Source organism: Acomys minous, assembly GCF_964271855.1.
Source record: "Acomys minous genome assembly, chromosome: 12".
NCBI classification, from domain to species: domain Eukaryota; kingdom Metazoa; phylum Chordata; class Mammalia; order Rodentia; family Muridae; genus Acomys; species Acomys minous.
In genome coordinates, this window is record NC_140493.1 from 99,654,489 (window position 1) to 99,674,774 (window position 20,286).

Sequence of the window (20,286 nt, forward strand, 5' to 3'; positions counted from 1 at the left end):
TATCTCCTCCCCGCCCCTGAGACAGGGTCTCTCTGTGTAGCCTCAGCTATCCTGGACTCACTCTGTAGACCAGGCTGGCCTCAAACCCACAGCAATCCGCTTACCTCTGTCTCCTGAGTGCTGGGATTAAAGGAGTGTGCCACCACTGCCTGGCTGTTACAGATTTATCTTATTTTAAAGTGTGTATGCGTGTGTGCACTCGTACTCACACATGCAGGTATTTGCATGTGAGTGCAGCTGCCCCAGCAGGCCAGAAGAGACCGTCAGATTCTCTAGAGCTGGAGTTATATATAGGTGATTGTGAACTGCCTGACCTGGGTGTGGGTCCTCTGGAAGAATAGCAAGTGCTCTTAACCTTTGAGGTATCTCTCAAGCTCCAAGCTGTCAGATGCTCTTATTTTAATACTTGAGAGGCTGTGAACGGGACTTTAATTTTAGTGTGCTGGCCTTTTAGGAAGGTGAGACGTTAGAAGTAATGGTTTCTGGTAAGAAGTCTAACTGTGCATCCTCAGTGTGCACTGATCTTCTGCAGGGACATCTCTGCTTCTTGGGGTGTTTGTTTATTTTCTAGAGCAACATGACACTCAGCAAGTGTCACAAGAAGATTCTTCTGCTTTGGAAAGGGTATGGGCTTAGTTTTCATGACTGCTAAATTATGGTCAAGTTTTAGGGTGGTGGGTTGAAAACTAAATATAGCAGTAAAATTTGAATATGTTTCCTAAGATAGTTGAGAAATGTATTACATAATTTTAAGAATTTGTTAGGGAATAAAGTGGTTGAAATGACAATTTAGTGTCAGACAATAGAGAGAATAGATTAGAGACAGGAAGCCATATTCAAAGTTTATTTCAGTAATCCTGGTTAAAAATGTTGAGATGCAAATGATTTAACCAGTGGTAGGAATCCACAGTGTCTCCAGAAAGCAGGGCTTTGTGACAGTATGGTGCGGAATGGCAGTTAGCGAGAGAGGCACATAACTAAATGGTGGGGCCTTTTTGCATAATTCCTGGAAGCATTGGTTTGGAGACACATTGGAGAGGTCAAAGGTTATTTGGTGTGACATGTCTGGTCATAGGATGCAGGAACGAGGGTTAGAGAGTAAGGTGAGGGCACACTAGGCTTTGAGGAGGAGGCTGACTTAGGATGGAAATGGAGGATTAGTTAGATAGCTGGCAGAATGTCCCTGGATGTCCAAGGAAGAGGAGAGTGGCCACGAAGGAGAAGAGAGACAGTTTTAAGCCTGCAATGGGGGTCTTGTCAGTCAGCAATGTGTTAGAGGCGGTGCAGTCTCCCCAGCTCTGACTTAATGACCCAGGCCCTTCTCACTGTATGGAAGATAGCTTGTGAAGCTCCATTTAAAGATGCGACACAGGGGCCTGTGTGAATCTTCCCCCTCTCTCCTCCTCCCTCCCTCTCTCCTCCTCCTCCTCCTCCTCTCCCTCCTCTTTATCTTTTTTGTTATGAGACAGGATTTCTCTGTGTAGTCTTGGCTGTTCTGGTACTCTCCCTGCAGACCAGGCTGGTCTCGAACTCATAGAGCCTCCTGCCTCTGCCTCCTGAGTGCTGGGACTAAAGGTGTGCCCGCTGTGCATGTTTTAACTGTGTAAATTAGTCTTGATTCTCTGCGGCCTTCAGGCACACATGCGCTCATCTTCACATGCCCACAAGGGTGCATGAGTGCCCTGATGGCTGTCTGCTAAGATAGGCCGAGCTCTTTTCCATGATTCCTGCATGAGAATCACTTCCTTGTAATAACAGATAACCTTTTATTCTGCTTGTTATTTGTTAGCATTACCATGAGGGAGACGTTAGCTTTAGACTCTTTGGTAAGATTTCCCCGGCAAGCACTCACTCAGCTGAGCATCCGCTGTGGTTTCAGTGCAGTGCCTCGCCGCCCAGGTTAGCTGATTTCAAGGCCGAAGTTATTTCAACCATGTTCAAACAGGCCTTTCTATTATTTAATGTATTCCACTTTATTAAAAATCACCTATAGTTACTCAGGCTTACAAGAATTACTTATCTGCATGTGTGTGCATATGTGCGTGCCTGAGAGGCAGACACACATAGGGGTGCGAGGAGAGCTTTCAGGAGTCAATTCGCTACTTCCACCACATGAGTTCTGGAATTGAGTTCAGATGGTCAGGCTTGGCAGCAGGCATCTTTACCCACTGAGCCCCATTAGGGGCCACATGCGGTCTTTTAAGAATGCATACTCTTTAGCATAACCAGCCATGCTTATGGAAATTGTCTTCAGCTTGGAGTTAAGGCAGAAAGGTATTATCGTGTATAGAGTTGGAATTGATAACAAAGTTTTACATTTCCACATGTTTATACATGAATTTCTTTTCTTGTCTTTCTTTTTCTCTTTCTTTTTTGTTGTTATTTTTCAAGACAGGGTTGTTTTGTGTAGCCTTGCATGTCTTGGACTTGCTTTGTAGACCAGGCTAGCCTGGAACTCACATAGATCCACCTGCCTCTGCCTCCTGAGTGATGAGATTACAGGTGTGCACCGCCATGCCCGGCTGCCATATTTGAATTTCTTTGTTGTATTTTTCTATGGTTTTGTATATTTATTATGATTCTGATGAGAAATACTCAAACTAGTTTTCTGCTTTTGATTTAGGTTCAACCTTAAAGTGCAATTGCAGATTTTAGCAAGCTTCATGCTCACTGGAGTTTCTGGGGGTGCAAAGTATGCTCAGAATGGACAACTTTTTGGTCGTTTTAAGCTTACTGAAACCCTTTCTGAAGATACTTTGGCTGGACGACTGGTGATGACCAAAGTCAATGCTGTTTATTTATTACCAGTCCCTAAAGAGAATCTAGTACAGACCCAGGGAACCAAAGAGAAGGTTTATGAAGCTACTATTGAAGAAAAAACAAAAGATTATATATTTCTAAGGATATCCAGGGAATGCTGTGAAGAGCTTAATCTGCGGCCTGACTGTGACACACAGGTATGTTTGTAGGCAGTGCCTTCATGGGAGTGTCATCACCCCCTGCCAGCCGCTGCTGTTCTCCATTCCACCACAAGTGCACGTGACCTTGAAGTCTTATCCTGGCTGGTTAGAACCATAGCTTCGGTCACTTTTTTAATTCAGGGAACATAGCCGGGCGTGTGGCGCACGCCTTTAATCTCAGCACTTGGGAGGCAGAGGCATGTGGATCTCTGTGAGTTCGAGGCCAGCCTGGTCTACAAATTGAGTCCAGGACAGCCAAGGCTACACAGAGAAACCCTGTCTAGAAAAACAAAACAAAACAAAACAAAAAAGAATTCAAGGAACACATAGTATGTTCCAGTCTTGTACAAGCTCTAGACGTTGACACAGCAATGGAAGAGCAGATGACAGTGCTGCACCCGCGTCGCCTCTCTCTGCACTAATGGTGGTGAGGTGAAGCCTGTGCGCAGCCTCCCATCTGTGCCTGGAAATCTAGCCTGTCTTCCTTAGAGGTGAAACTTAGTGACCATTATTCAAGATGGTCACTATGAGGCTGACTCTTGCTCCACACATGATAGTGCACGGTGTTCCACACTGCTCTGATGTTAACAAATGTAGTCTTCATGGCCATTACCTGGTGTTTTAAAAGTTTCAGTTCTTAGTATGTAAAATGAGGTCAATAATAGCATGTGCACTGCTAGTATGATCACACGATCATCCATGGCAGCTGCTTATTACAGTGCCTAACATATGCAGCTGGTGTTTTCTGTACTAATTACTGTTAGGGTTATCATGTTTAAAAGAAACCCTAAACTTCTGCAAACTGTTATATCCATCAAGTATTTTAGTGCCCTGTCAATATCGATGTTGGTTAGACGCTTTTTAACAAATGTTCATTCTGCATTTCAGGTTGAGCTTCAGTTTCAGTTGAACCGATTACCCCTCTGTGAAATGCATTATGCACTAGACAGGATTAAGGACAACGGTGTTTTGTTTCCAGACATCAGTATGACTCCTACCATACCTTGGAGTCCCAACAGGTATGAAAAGAGATTTCTTAGAAAAAGAAGGGTGTTACTATTAAATTGAGTGCCTGTTCAAGCGTACTTTATTGACGTTTTGTGTGCTCTCTTCTTGCTTCCCCACTTCTAAGACAGGGTCTCACAAAGTAGCCAGGCTGGACTGGATCTTATTATGTAGTTTGAGATGACCATGAACTTGTGGCAATCCTCCTGCCTCAGGCTCTCCAGTGCTGTTGTTGCAGGTGCACACAGGAATACTGGGCACAAGCATACCTGTTAGAAAGTTCGCTGTGTTCATCAGGAGATGAACAAAGCATTTCGTACTTGGACTGCAGATTAGTTCCCGTGGCTTCTCTGAACACTGAGTAGTTTGGGGATATTCCCAAGCTGAATTTGAATGTGACAATTATGACCTTTTTACAGTGGTTCACATATATAAAGCAACTTGGGGGTGCAGGCAATATTGTGATTCAGCTAAGTGGAGGGAGCGGATAGACGAATCTTCTTCAGAACCTGCTGTCAGGCTAGGGGTTACGCATATGTCGCTCTGCTTAACTCTGTCACCCCCACCTGCAGTTAAATAAGGTACCGCTGGCTCTTTCCAAGAATACCTACCTGTGGAAGCATTCTGTTCGCCTTTATCTTGGCTACTGTCCCGTTAACCTGGGTCTTCTAGCTCGCTTGACCTTAGAATAATATCTAAGTGGCTTTACACAATAAAGACTGTTGGGCGGCCACCTGGCAGAATGGTGGCCCCGTTCCCAACTGATGGAGGTCCTGGCATCTTTAGTGTTGGTTTCTACTGAATGTTGATAGGTGAAGAGGGAACATAGAAGGCCAAGTGGACATTTTTATGATTAGGCCTTGAAGCACATACAAGCCCATGCCACACTCCATTGCTTCTGGTCCTAAAAACAGAACAAACACGATGCACTTTCAGTAGGAGCTTGCTGTCACTGCCTTACCCACTTGTTTTTACTGCCATATTCTCACCTGGTGCTAGTCTGCATGTCTCCAGCATGCTTTACTCACTGGGGCTTTGGTGCTCACTGTCCTAAAAGTAGCTGAGGGCTGATTACAGAAACCCAGGGCCGTCCCAGCTCTCACTTGGTCCATCTTTGCATCCATCTCTTTCTTTCCAGTCTTACAACTGGTGCTTAGGTTAAGTCTGGATGATTTCTGAGGCATCCGCTGCTCTCCCATCCTGCCGCCTGTATCTCTCTTGTCTGGTCCAACCCAAATGCTTCTTCCAAAGTTAGTTTTCTGAAATAACCATGACATTTCATCACATGCAGATCTCTGGATAAAGTATGCACACGATTCTGAGCTCTGTCATAGGGTCTCGCTGACCGCCTTCCATCTTTGGCTTCTTCCTTCTCAGGCCCACGCTGTAGCTGCGTTCTGTTGCCTTGACAACCACTTACGCTTTCCTGGATGTATTTGCCTCCTTATGTTTCTGTTATTCCTTTGAAAAATGCAAACATTGTGGGAAAATCCATGCAACAAAGAGTCTACCATCATTAGCCATTTTAAGAGTTTAGTCTAGGGGCTGGAGAGATGGTTCAGAGGTTAAGAGCACTGGCTGCTCTTTCAAAGATCCTGAGTTTAATTCCCAGCAACCACATGGTGGCTCACAACCATCTATAGTGAAGTCTGGTGTCGTCTTCTGATGTTCAGGCACACATGCAGGCAGAACACTGTATACATAATAAAGAAATATAAAAACAAAGTTTAGTTGATTAGCTGTAACTACCCTGATGTGTGAGTTGTCAGACCTTTTCAAATGTGACCCTGCTATGGTGACTCACTGTGTGATGCTCCACCTCCCTGTGTTTGTGTGGTTTTGTCTGCCGAGCAGTCTTTGCCCAGGGTCAGCTCTCTGAAGACCCTCTGGTCCTTCCGATTCGCATGCAGCTTCGGTGCTCACTCCTCAAGCAGAGGGAGGATGCTTCTGGTTCATTTATCAGCACACACTTTCTGAGTCCATGCTGTGGCAGTTCTGTGCTTTCCAGCATGATTTCTCTCTAAATTTATTTTTGTTAGTTATGTACATTTTTTTTTGTAAAATGTGAGACCATGTCTTACTTATTTTGAATATCAAGAGGGTCTTGTACATTGAAGTTAATGTTACTTTTAAGTTTAAAGAGGAAGATTAGTTTGAAATGTGAGGTACCCTAGTGAGGCTTTTGGCATCATGATTTGCTCATTGTATCTAACAATGCTAACTGTTACTGCAAAAGTGCCAAGAAAGCATCATGCAGCAGGCAGCTTTCAAGCAGGCCCACTTGTAGCACTGCAGTATGAGCTGTAATGGGAGGTCCTGTGTTGAGGGACACACTGAGAAGCCAGGAGCCACTTAAACTCCTTTTCTGGAACTCTCCACTTTGACAGGGAGTATAAACTGACAGTGAAGTTGAAAAGTTGTTCCGGGTCATGTAGCCTCTAAACGGGTCACAGGGGTGCATTGGCCAGAGCACGGAAGACTTTGAATTAACTTGGCACTGGGAATAAAAGATTCTTTATCACATTTAAAAAAATTTGCTGGTGGTGGTGACACACACCTTTAATCCCAGCACTTGGGAGGCAGAGGTAGGCGCACCTTTGAGTTTGAGGCCAGTCTGGTCCACAGAGTAGGACAGCCAAAGCTGCACAGAGAAACTCTGTTTTGAAAAAAACCACCACTACAACAACCACACTTATAGCAAACAAACAAACAAACAAACAAACAAAAAACAACGGAGATTAAGCTTGAAAAAACTTTCTGTTTTCAACTGTAAAAATGATTTGTAATGTACATGTTTAAGTTGCTCTCTTATTAAATGCTGGTACAATAAAGGTAGTTTATCTCACTCTCTGGCTTTCTTTACATATTCATTATTCCTTGCCAGAAATTACACAGGTGACTGACACTGATAACATCTCTGATATGCTCTGAGGCCCTCATGTACACTGAAACAGTTGATAAGCACACGGCTTCCATAATTAAGATGTGCGATGTGGACAAGTTTAGAGAATTGACCCTGTAAGCTTGTCATTTTCCCCTAGCTTTGTAGCTCATGTAGAGTCATATCTTCAGCACCTTGGAGCGATTAGTCTATGCTGTTTTGTTTTTAAATGTAAATTATTCAAGTAATGTCTTTTTCCAGAATTATCAGAAAATATAGAAATAGAGGCTAATGTCGATTGAACTTTTGTTGTTCAATTAAACTTCCAAACAGCTTTAGAGAAATGTTTTAGTTCATGTAAATGTGTATCTGGTTTCATTTGGCTTTAAAATAGCCATCTACTACTGGTGTTGGTACCTCTGTAGACAGGTGAAGGGTGTGCCAGGCAGGGGATCTTGGAACTGCATGGGTCAGGTGTGGGCATGTGAAACAGTTTTCTGGGCTGACCTGCTGGCATAAGTTGAGTTATCGAAGCCCAGAGGCAGGTAAGCCAGCACTGGGGCAAGGGCCAGGAGTGCTGCCACAGACCACGTTTCCTTTCCTCTGGGCCTAACAGCATGCTGGGGCTTTTGTTTGTTTGCTGTGTTGTCCGGATGCTTCTGTTCGTCGTTTATGTAGTGGCTGCTTGGGATTTACTTACCACGTGCTCTTTGCAGTCAGAGGAGCACCAACATGAGAAGGGCTTTCTTGACTTAAACCCAGAAACACTTCCCATATCAGAGTGGCTAGAATTGGTCTCCAGAAAAAACTGGAAAGCAGAGTGTTACAGCTAGCTAGGTTCTGTCGAGCAGGGAGGCAGAGGGAAGGGGTGCTGGGATGCTTGTGGGGTGAATGGCCAGGCGCCGGAAGAACTGTGATAGAGCTGCCTGTTGCAGAGGAACACACACTCAGAGCCCCTTTTCCTTTCAATGCTAAAATGTGAAATTCAGAAAAACAAGTAGTGGTGTGCTTTTATCTTCAAAGTTTTGCTTTTTAAGGTTTTTTTAGATGTAAAAAACATCCCTGGTTTGGGTTTGGCACAAAGTAACAGTTGTATTTTTAAACATCTCAGACTGTCACAATAGTTTTCAAATGTAAGGAAATTTCTGGTTAAGTGGAGTTCAGCCCCTTGGAGAGGGAATGTTGACCTCGGCTCTGCCCTCCTGTCCTTGGGTCTTTGTGCAGACACTTGGCAAGGTTTGAGGGACTGTCTTCGCATGCCCTTCCTGTTTTGGCTCACATTTTCATAATTTTTCCCATAGTTGTTGCAGTATTTAGTATTTTGGTGGGAGTTGTGAGGAAGAATACTGTTCATTCCTCACTTAGTGTGATTTGTCTCAGCATCTGGTATCTGTTTAAATCTTTAAACCATGACCACGTCAGGGAAGAGGCACCTGTGGGAGAGGTCTCATTACCCCACCGATGTGGTGCTGCAACAGGTGCCCTTCACGTGGGACACAGGAGCTCTGTGGATGATGTGTGTGTATGTGAATACTAGAAAGCAGGTCGGCGAGGTGGCGCACGTCTGCAATCCCAGCACTCAGGAGGCAGAGGCAGGCTGATCTCTGTGAGTTTCAGGCCAGCCTGGTCTACAAAGAAAAATCCCAAAACCAAACAAACAAAAAACCAAAAAATCCAGAAAGCATTGTTAGGGTTTTGATACCTTTTAAAAAAACTGCTACTCAACCAATCAAGATTATAAAACTTTGATATCTCTTAACCAGGGAGATGCAGATTTTCTTTCTTTCTTTTTTTTCTTTAGACTTTTTTTTGTGTTCTGGAGACCTTTCAGTAGGTTGGCAGGAGATATTTAGATGGCTTTTTGCAGTCTATTTGCTGTGGAAGAAATGACAGCTTCCTCATTACAGAAAACTATTTTCTGCATTTTTGAAATATTGCCAGAAAATAGACTACAAATGTTTGATTTCTTTTTATTAGAATAACTCAGGTTATGGGGCCAGAGAGATAGCTCAGCAGTTCGGAGCATTGGCTGCTCTTCCACAGGGCCTGAGTTCAGTTCCCAGCAGTCACATGGTGGCTCACAACCATCTGTAATGGAATCTGGTGCCTTCTTCTGGTGTTCATGAAGACAGTATACTCAAATATAAAATAAATATTAAAAAAAAAAAAGAATAGTTGGTTGCTGTAGTTGTGTGCTTGGGTAGATTTTAGTGTCTGCGAAATTGACAACTTCGAGGTGTGTGTTTAAGTAGTATGATTTGTTTCCACAGACAATGGGATGAGCAGTTAGATCCTCGACTGAATGCAAAACAGAAAGAAGCTGTTCTGGCCATCACCACTCCGCTGTCCATCCAGTTGCCGCCCGTTCTCATCATTGGCCCCTACGGCACAGGGAAGACCTTCACTCTGGCTCAGGCCGTCAAGCACATACTGCAGCAGCAGGAGACGAGGTGAGCAGAGGGCGGCGTGCCCGTGCCCTCATCAGATACAGCCTCTCCTCTTGTTTAGAGATAGAATAAGGGCCAATGAGGCAGTCTTTATCCAGCTCTTAAACATTAAAGAGAAAGTAAAACCCCATGTGTTCTCTTAGAAGGTGCTTTTAAAAGTTGGCAGTGTAAGCTGGCCATAGCGACGCACGCCTTTCTTTAATCCTAGCATTTGGGAGGCAGAGGCAGGTGGACCTCTGAGTTCGAGGCTGGCCTGGACTACAGAGCTTATTCCAGGGCTATTCAGAGAAACCCTGTCTCAAAAAACAAAACAAAAACAAAGTTTGCAGTGTAGACAGTAATAGTTTTTAACATCGATATCAAAACTTCAAGTCCGCTAAGGAATTGTGGGGTATGTTAGAACTCTAAGAGCTGGGTTTAAAAATATTATTATGAATAGATTTAAAATTTTTGGGGGGAACTCTTCTTTAGCTTAGAGTAACGTAACTTGTCTAAAGATATTGTGGGGTTCCTGTTGAGTCTGAGAGGGTGAGGGAGAGGGAAGTAGATGTTGGCCACTGCTCTTTTGGTATTATACTGCTTGACTAGCTTTGTGTTGTGTCATTCTTTTTATTTGCACCATTTATTTCAGCAGGATTCTCATTTGCACCCATTCTAATAGTGCTGCTGACCTCTACATAAAGGATTATTTACATCCATATGTAGAAGCAGGCAATCCCCAGGCAAGACCTCTCAGGTATTTTTAAGGCTTATTCTGTATCTGTATCGTACTTTGTTATTCTTAAGAAAAGGTGTCTGTAAAGATGTTAGAGGCTTTGGAAACACCTGAAGCATTAACTGTACATTGGCATTTGGAGGTTATGTCATTGGAAGAAATCTTTTAAATTAAGGCAAAAAAAGAAAAAAAAAAGTACAAATTGTTGGCCATTTCTGAAACATTATGTATACAGAAAGACATCCTTTTTTAAGTTTCTCGTGTAAAACTATTGTTAACAGTCGGAGTAGATTTTGGTATGTACATCTAAAAGGTAGTGCACAAAACTGCTGATTAGCTGAAACCAAATTGAGTTTGATTAAAATGCCAGCGTGTTTTCCACAGCGGAGTGGTCATTCGATGACAGCTCTCACCAGAAGTGGATTCTAGCTGGTCATTTCCTGGAAGCTGCTCGTTAGAGAAGCGCGGGGCACAGCAGTGATGTCTGTCGCACACTGTGATCATCGCTTCAGGGAGGCCGAGTGTCAGAGGCGGCCTGGGGTTGCTCTCGAGAAGGCCAGCGGTTATATGCAGATTGTGGGAAAAGAAAAATCCTTTTCTTCAGAAAGCAATAAAGGACCATGGATAGTTATTTATTATGCCATTTGCCTTTGTTGTTATGTGAATTAATATTTAGTTTTGCCATTTTGCAAACTAATATATCATGGCCTATATTGTTCAAATGATTATTAATTATTGCTTAAAATTTAATTTCTAACCACACTTTGATCCATAATATACTAACCTCTTATTTCTAGTTGAGCCCAGGCATGGGAATACGAAGTTATGCTATTTAATTCTTTAATTCCTGTGACCAAACCCATTTGAAAGTGTTTAGAGCAGTGCTATGGCCTGTTAACAGCAGACGCCCATGCTGTGTATCCTCTCGCTCTAGAAGACAGCAGAATCCAGTTACACGTAGTAATAAAGTGCCAAGTGCCTACTCCTCAGTAAGCGAAGACAAGACGTTTACTGGAGGACAAAGTGATTTAACCTCTGGCCCCAGTGGAAGTGGAGGAGCTAGCATATTATCCTAAGCTGTTGTTTTTATTTACTTGTAGTATTGGTAGCACATGTATGTGCCTGCTTGTGCATAGGGGTGTGTGTGTGTGTGTATGTGTGTGTGTGTGTGCATGTGTTGTGTAGAAAATGTGGCATTGTCGGATATCACAGTGCTCTTGGCTTACAGACAGTTGACTGAAGGCCTAGCATAGGGTGTGTGACCTTTGAGATAGCGGACTCCGTTATTTTTCTACATTCTGCAGCCTTTCCATGTGGAGTTATTTTGGGCTGTGAGGATCCCACTATGACATGTGTCTCCAGATGTGTAAGAAAAGCTGATGTTTCCAGTACAGTCTAGTCAGAGTAGTCCAAACACAGAAACTTGCCCTATAGCAGAGCTCTCACTTTTTCTTAACTCTGAGTTGTTGAGTCCAAGGTGGAAAAATAACTTATTTTCAAAAGCAAGGTTCAGGTTATTTCATATACTAAACAGGATATTATGAGAAAATGCCTAGCTTCCCATAGTGTTTCCTTTATTTAACCATACATACCACAGTAGCTTTTCTCTCTAGGAAAGGTACTAACTAGCTGCACCTGTAGCCTAGGAGGATTTGTGTCTTGAATTCTTAGGCTTTATTATATTGGTTTAGATGAATTGATAGTTTTCCTTCTGAGTAATACCACAACAGATTTGGGGGACAGAGGACCAGAATGACTGTACAGCAAGCAGCTCCATCTGCGGGTTTTGCTTTTTCTTTGGGGGTGGCCACCTCATGGGGGTGGCCATGCTAAACAAGGGCTACCTGCTCCCTATACCCCTAGCCAGACAAGAAATCAGTTTTACGGGAATTGTTTTGGAATGTAAGAGACAGAACACAAGAGGGCAGTAGATGTCCACAGCTGACTGAGAAGCTGCTGCTAGGAAGCCAGGCTGACCACAGGCTGCCTTCTTCTCTATATTCTAGTGTAGACATGGCCGTGGAAAACAGAATAGTCACTGAGCACTGTACTGGTAAATACGTAAGTGTGCTAGTGGCATTTTTTGGATTATCAACTTAGAAACATCACTTGCCACTGATGTTTTCTGATTTGAAAACTGTTACATTTGTTTTCTTGCTTTTTCCACTGTTGTAAACACTACTGCCATTCATCTGGTTTCAAAAGCTGGAGGCGGTGTGCAGCACCCGAGGTAGAGATGGGCCGACCAGGAGGGCCCGTCATATTCCTTCCACCGTGTAGTGATTTTGAGGCCAGCCTGGCTCAGACTCTGTTTCAAAAACAAAACAAAACAGAACAAAACACATAGATCATCCATTGCCATAAATTTTATCACTGGTTTCTTAATGAATTTTGTTGGCATTATGTTAAAATATATAGTGAATTCAATTTGTATATCTCTGCTGTTACCCAAGCCACCATCCTCTCATGTCTAGACCTGGCATTAACCTCCTGACTCTGCTCCCTGCTGCTTCTGTACCCTGCTTTCACCTCCACCTCTCCCAGGATTGTGTTAGCATCAACTTGTCTGGGTTTAGGAGGCTCCATCCGAGCACCTCTTTCCATGTTCCTATCTGTTGATACAGCATAGATGCCTTGAAGTTGGCCAGAGGAGTAGCTTTTTACAGCACAGAAGCCAGCAAACGCTGGAACCCTTACCCTCATCTGCCTGCTAAACACCGAGCAGTATGCTGCCCGTAGACTTTCCCCCTAAGTAGAGTCTGCCCAGCATCAGAGTCAACCTTTAATGCTTGGAGTCATCACGGCTGTGCTATCCAGTTGATGGCTTTTCATTAAACTTAGAGTAAAGCCAAAGCCTTTCTGGCTGCTCCAAAGCCCAGGGCTCTGTGCCCCTACGCTGTAGCATAGTCAGCAGCCTGTAGACCTTTGTCATGTGGGAAGGTGGGAATGGCAGACGCTGGATGGACAGCTTGTATCTGTACATCAGAGTAATCTATAGCTGAGGCCTGTTCGTATTTCTACTGGAGTTACTTGAAAAGATGAAGTACCTTAAGATTTGCACAGAGAGTTCTTGATTATTTAAAAATTTATCTTCAGATTCTAGAACCCCCAGCAGGAGTCTTTTGAAAATAATTTTAAGAACCTTAAGACCTTTTCTAAAGTAAAATTATTACAAATTGTTCTAAAATAAAAGTGTTCTAAGCATACAATTTCTTGGTTTGTATTAACATAAATAATTAAAAATATGAGTTAAGTACAGTTTTGTAAGACTATAATTGAAAAAGGTAATTTGAGAATGGAAGGTTTCAAATTTAATTTAAAAAACTAGTGCTTATAAAACACACATTTGTGTGTTAATTCTGTTGCAAGATTAATCTGAATACTTAAAGACATTATATATTTATCTTGTGGTGGAACCTACACTTTATGTTTAAATCTTAAAATATTTGATAGGGAAGGCCATTGTGGATATTATAGTAGCATTTTTATACTAAGATTCTAAACTAATAGGGTGTGACTGATTATGAGATTTATTTGTTAATTTTTTTTTTTAGCATTGTACTCTTAAACAGTGTTTTAATAATCGGGTACTGTGAGCGTTCTAACAGGAAGTGTGGTCTTCTCTTGTAGGGTGTATTTCCGAAATCGCTGGGTGAAGACTGTCCACCCAGTTGTGCATCAGTACTGTCTGATCTCAAGCGCACATTCCACCTTTCAGATGCCCCAGAAGGAAGATATTCTCAAACATCGAGTGGTGGTGGTCACACTGAACACTTCCCAGTACCTCTGCCAGCTGGACCTTGAGCCCGGTATGCCTGCTTGCCACAGGTGGCTGCCTAGGGTTCGAGCATGTGTTCCAGTGGCAAGTGCTGCCCTGCAGGCCTTGTCTGGCCAGGTGTCCCTTCTATTGCGCGGAATGCAGCTGCCGGTGCCCGTGTATTAGCTTGTTCCTTGTCTGTGGCTGCTTCTGTGTTGCTAAGGCAGGATCTTCTGCAGGGATAGAAGCTCTTTGGCCCTTGACTGAAAAACATTCGCCAACCCCCAGTGTAGTCAGTTTCATGACTGTCATTTCATCTGTTCCCTGCTTGGCCAGGCAGTATTTGTTCACTAGTGATCAGGTGAAGAATTCAAATGTGGATAATGGGTTTTGTTTTGTTTTGTTGTGTGTGATTTGTTGAGGTTTTTGCTAAGTTGCTTTTGTACCATGCAATGTAGAAACAGCAGTCATGTCACATAATTATGGTTTCTTTTTATTAAAGACTTTGGTGTGTGTGTGCCTGTGTCTGTATGTACAGGTGAGCATGTGTGTGTGTGTGTGTGTGCGCACCTGTTTGTGTCTGTATGTATAGGTGAGTGTGTGTGTGTGTGTGTGTGTGTGTGTGTACACAGATGAGTGCGCACACACTTATGTGAGCTTGTGGAAGCCAGGAGACGTCTATTTCTTTGAGACAGAGTCTTCCACAGGTCTGAGGCTCATGTTTTCTTGGCTAGGCTGGAGTGATTCCCCCGTCTTTGTCCTCTTTGGAGCTGGGCTTGCAGCCGTAAGGGAGAAGCCCTTGTTCCTATGTGGGTGATGGGACTGAGCTATAGTCTTCACCATTGTGCAAGAAGCACCTGCCACTGCTCAGCCATCTCTCCAGCCCCGAGGTTATTATACTTATGTGCTTCAACTATATAAAAATAACTCTTGATTTTATTTACTTTTTATTTTTGTGGTTTGGAGACAGGGTCTTGCTTTGTAATTCTGTGCCTCCCTTGAACTTGATTTGTATCCTAGGCTGGCCTTAAACACACATTCTTCTGCCTCAGCCCTCCAGTGCTAGCTTACAAATGTGTGCTGCCATACCCAGCTCAATCTAATTCACATGAGTTCACAAACCTAAGAGGGCAAGTTGTGGTGCACATGGTAGGACTTGACCTTGAGAAGACAGTCGTGTCGCTTTAGTAGGTACTTTTGCTGGGTTTTCTTTGCTTCTCCTGTAATTGTTAACACTGAGCATTGCTTTCCCATCTCCCACTGGAATTGCCTCTAAAGCCAGTGACACATTCTCCTGAACATCTGAGTTGCTGGGAGACAGAGACTGTTCCTTCACCTGTATCCTGGCACTTGGCCCAGGGTAGACACCTGGAGCCTCTGTGGTTTAGGAACCATAAGATAAAATGTTCCATTTATTCTAAATGAGGGTATGGCAGCCAACCTTTTTCTTTCCTTATTGAGGCAAAGTTTAATTATAATAAGGTCTCAGAATCGTTGGGAGAGGTGACTAGCCTGGGTACAAAGGAAGGCCCCTCATGGGAAGAGACTTCCTCTCCGTGCCTACAGCTCTTACCTGGCTGTGAGGGCAGTCCCAGGATGTGTTTCCAAGTTCACCACACAGTGCCAGCATCATTGCAAACAAGGCTCTTTGAAAGGTCAGTTTGGGAATGATTATCCAGCCACGCTCCTCCTCCTCACTTGATCCTGCTACCTTGCGAGCTTGTCATGCAGACAGAAAGTTAGATGCTGCAGCTTGGTGAGAGGGGAGGGGCTTGGAGGGGCGGGGCCTGGAGTGGAGCTTCCTAGGTCTGGTGTTCTGGGCGCTGTTACATCTTATTTCATTTCATTCCCACATCAACCCTGTGGCGATTATCTCACAGTTAACAGAACTAAGACTCATACTAAGTCAGTTAATTAGTTCCAGTTGCCTTGCCTTTCCTCCCCCTTTCTTTCTTTACTTTCTTCTTCTATGTCATTTTCTTGAGACAAGACAATTTCTGGCTGTCCTGGAACTTACTCTATAGACCAGGCTGGTTGTGAACTCAGATCTGCATGCCTCTGCCTCCTGAGTCCTAGGAGGCAGCTTTAGAAAAAGCAATTGCCTGCCTGCCTTCCTTCCTTCCTTCCTTCCTTCCTTCCTTCCTTCTGTCTCTTCCTCTTTCTCTCTTTCTCTTCCTCCCTCCCTCCCTCCCTCCTTGCCTTCCTCCTTTCCTCTTCCCCCATCTTTTGTTTTTGAGACAGGGTTTGTCTTGCAGTCCTGGCTATCCCAGACTCGCTTTGTAGACCAGGCTGGCCTTGAGCTCACATTAATTCACCTGCCTCTGCTTTCCAAGTGCTGGGATTAAAGGTGTGTGCCACCATGTCTGGCCCTCTTTTTTTTTTTTTTTTTGATTTATTTATTATTGTATATACAATGTTCTGCCTGCATGTACACCTGCAGGCCAGAAGAGGGCACCAGATCCCATTGTAGATGGTTGTGAGTCACCATGTGGGTGCTGGGAATTGAACTCAGGACCTCTGGAAGAGCAGTCAAGTGCTCTTAACCACTGAGCCATCTCTCCAGGCCCCACAGTTGCCTTTTTCTAACTTAAGTAGTGGGCAACAATTCCATGATTTATGCAGTTCCTGAAAACATTGTTAAGAAAACAGATAGTTAATTCTTTTTAACCTTTTCTTTTAAAAAATATTACACTGATTCTATTTTTCGTACTCCATGTACATGTGTGTAGATGTGTAGGTGAAGTTGGCCACAGAGTCCAGAAGGTGTCAGAACCCTGGAGTTGAAAGTAGTGGTGAGCTACCCCACATGGGTGCTGGGAAGCGCGCTCAGGTCCGGTACTGGGGCAGTACATTGGCTTCTAAGCTGCTCTCTCCAGTCACTAAGCTTTTCAAAACAATCCTGTTTTAAGCTGATTGTCTAGATCGAGGATGACCTCAGGGAACTCATGACTGGATTAACAGAAGAAGCTTTCCTTAGCGGAGCAGGAGGCGATGCTGCTGTGCTGCTGTGATGTCTTCTTCACTTTCTGCCTTCCAGGGGTTTTCACGCACATTCTGCTGGATGAAGCTGCCCAGGCCATGGAGTGCGAGACTATTATGCCTCTAGCCTTAGCAACTAAAAACACACGGATCGTTTTGGCTGGTGATCATATGCAGGTAGGTGACATCTTAGTCACTGTCTTGCGCATTATATTTTGGTGTTTAATGTTCTATTTTCCAAAATACCAGCTGAGTACCCTTGAGTGCTCTTTGCCTCCAAACCATCGCTCTAGCACCTTTAAAGTTAAATTTTAAGTCTAGCACATAGAGTAGTAGATTTCATTATGGAAAAAAATTATTGATGATGATGATGGTTATTATTATTATTAATAAAAATTGATTATTCATCATAGTCATATATATCTTATGTCTTAGTTTTATTTGTTTTTTTCATTTGTTTACTTATTCGTTGAGACAGAGTTTTACTGTGTAGCCCAGGCTAGCCTCAAAACAGCCTTTGGTGTTTGACGGCAAGCACCTTTACCGTTGAGCCATCTCACCAGCCCTGAGTTTATATGATCTAGTACTGTTGGCTCTGTTATGCCTGTGCACACCATTTCTAGAGCTCTCTGGAAGCAGAGCTTATATTCCGTGTAGATTATATTTTGTTGCCATCTCACATGCCTTTCGTCTTTCACGGTTGGCATCCGTTTGTAGTCAGCAATGACTTCAGCACTAGTACTAAGCAGTTGACTGGTTTTAGTTAAATAACTGGTTTATGCTCTTTAAATGAGAAGGCCGTCATGTGGGAGGGCTCTGCACAGCTATAGGAACTCTAGACTCTGGCTGCCGTATACCGAGAAGCAGGGGTTTTAATCTAGCTCCTTGTATTAGTAAAATGGTTGTGGAAATATGAGTGATTATTTTTATGGTTTTGGCTTGCTCCAGCATTCAGCATGTTAATTACCTAAGAAATTTTAGTGTATAAGTAGCTTCAAAATACTGTCCGTGTATCTGGTTAAATTTTTTTTGTATGTTTGTCTATTACAGCTCAGTCCTTTTGTTTACAGCGAGTTTGCCAGGGAGAGGAGCCTTCACGTCTCACTACTTGACCGACTCTACGAGCATTACCCTGCCGAGTTCCCGTGCAGGATCCTCCTCTGTGAGAACTACCGCTCCCATGAAGCTATCATCAAGTAGGTGTGAGCTGTCCCCTCCTGCTCACACGGCCCGTGGGCTGTTACACTGTCCCCTCCTGCTCACACGGCCCGTGGGCTGTTACACTGTCCCCTCCTGCTCACACGGCCTGTGGGCTGTTACACTGTCCCCTCCTGCTCACACGGCCTGTGGGCTGTTACACTGTCCCCTCCTGCTCACACGGCCCGTGGGCTGTTACAGACACTGTCCCCTCCTGCTCACACGGCCCGTGGACTGTGTAACAGACACTGTCCCCTCCTGCTCACACGGCCTGTGGGCTGTTATAGATGATGCCTAACTTTGTGTTTTTAGAAGAACACCTCAAAATCCAGAGCTGTGATTCTTAATAAGAAATAAGACAGCTTGAGTACTATACCTGCAGGCTTTACTGGTCATGATGGGTTTGTCTATTAATTAATACATAATCTATATGAAAAGTTACATACCTGTGTAATCTATTTTTTTTTAATATATATATATTTATTTATTATTATGTATACAGTGCTCTGCCTGCATGTACACTTACAGGTCAGAAGAGGGCATCAGACCACATTATAGATGGTTGTGAGCCACCATGTGGTTGCTGGGAACTGAACTCAGGACCTCTGGAAGAACAGCCAGTGCTCTTAACCTCTGAGCCACCTCTCCAGCCCGTGTAATCTATTTTTTAAAAAAGAAAAGAAATGCAAGGGGAAAAACCTCTGATACCAAGTTTTAAAAAGAATCCTCTTAAACACAGTACAACATGTGTAAGATTCATGTCCCACGTGACAGCTGGGTGATGGGTCTGTGACCAGCATCCAGCTGAAGGAGAGCATTGCCTGAAACAAGCTCTGTAAAAGCTTCATACAGTTTAGTTCTACTGGCGCTGTCATGCCTGTGGAAACCATTTCTAGATCTCTCTGGAAGTAGCTGCATAGATTATGTTGTGTCGCCATCTCACACTGCCATTCCTCTTTCACGGTTGTCATCCATTTGTAGTTTGTGATGACTTCAGTACCAGACAGCATGTTTTTCAGCAAAGTTGAAGACTGCAGTCAGAGCATTGTATCCAACTCTGTGTATTTTTGCATTTGCATGTACTGTCACTCATGGGTGCAGTCTGAGAACTGTCATTAGAATTTTGTTGTTGTGTGAATTATATAGAACACGTTTCACAGACCTAAACATTGTTGTCAGTCCCTAACTTGGTCTCATGGAAACAGATGTATGAGGCGACTTGTATGACATGACAGCGCTCACAGGAGTGTTTTCATGGGTGGAAGGGTACGCTCTGAAATACTAACATACAGGAGGGACGTACAGCAACAGTGCAGTGATTTGGAACAGGACATGCTGTGTGTCTTGTTGCTTGTGGGCTGGTCTCCACCGGCATCGCCACTGACACACAAAGCTCTTGGTGCTGTGTGGTAGCTGTGCTTGGAGTCTTTCAACTCTGCTGTAGGCCACGGGGTCCATTGTTGACCAGGAAGTTGTTAGGTGAGACATGGTGCTGTATGAACCACATGACCGGGATTATGTGTTAGCTAAGAAAATCCAGCATAGGGAGGTTTCTCACAGAGTAGAATGTTCAGTTAGTAGTGAACGCTCGTCATTTTCTTGTATTCTGGTTTCATTTTTTACAAAGTCAATACATTTAACAATGGTGTTATAGGACCTTCTCTATTACCACTGTCATTATTTTTAGGAAATTATTGGCATCACAAGTGTTCAGTGTTTGGATAACAATCAGTTGCGGGCATAAATTAGAATTGAGTGGGTTTTTGTGTAGGTGAAATTAATTTGGCTGACACAGTCCCTTGTTCTTTTTTTCTCTGCAGCTATACCTCTGAGCTTTTCTACGAGGGTAAACTGATGGCCAGTGGAAAGCAGCCAGCACACAAGGACTTTTACCCACTAACATTTTTTACAGCACGAGGGGAAGATGTACAAGAAAAAAATAGCACAGCCTTTTACAACAATGCAGAGGTACCTTAGTGCATGCTGATTTTAATATTTTCTTGGTCTGATTCTGTTGAGCATTTATTTCGGATTCAGAATTGACTGTTTATATGTTTATCTCTTTTACAAGAAAACTGAGTCAATTTTATGTTTATTAATTAAGATGTATCTACAAGAAACAAAAATTTTGGTTTTCTTTTTGTAGTAGGGTTAAAATAGAAAACACATCTTTGTTAAGAAAAGCCAACATATTCTGAATACAGCAGATTCAAGTCTAAAGCAGATGAATCCTTGCTTATACTCAAAGGAGATATCACTTTTAATGAGGAAGGCTTGGATCGCAGAATCAGACCACACAGTCGCCAGCATTAACTTGATGGTCTCATCAGATGCTTCATGGTTCT

At 43.4% G+C, this 20,286-nt stretch overlaps 1 protein-coding gene across 6 annotated transcripts in view; it reads left to right on the plus strand.

Moving 5' to 3' along the window:
• The window catches only part of HELZ (helicase with zinc finger), a 140,828-nt gene that overhangs the window by 64,207 nt on the left and 56,335 nt on the right, over positions 1–20,286 (plus strand). For 4 of the 6 annotated variants that reach the window (XM_084748496.1, XM_084748495.1, XM_084748494.1 and 1 more), the window contains exons 14-21: positions 2,624–2,957; positions 3,849–3,979; positions 9,117–9,296; positions 9,925–10,029; positions 13,639–13,817; positions 16,803–16,921; positions 17,795–17,940; positions 19,762–19,909. In XM_084748496.1, the coding sequence (XP_084604622.1) occupies positions 2,624–2,957; positions 3,849–3,979; positions 9,117–9,296; positions 9,925–10,029; positions 13,639–13,817; positions 16,803–16,921; positions 17,795–17,940; positions 19,762–19,909 (1,342 nt within the window). The remainder of the gene's footprint in view (positions 1–2,623; positions 2,958–3,848; positions 3,980–9,116; positions 9,297–9,924; positions 10,030–13,638; positions 13,818–16,802; positions 16,922–17,794; positions 17,941–19,761; positions 19,910–20,286) is intronic. The other 2 variants (XM_084748497.1, XM_084748498.1) reach the window with 2 other exon arrangements.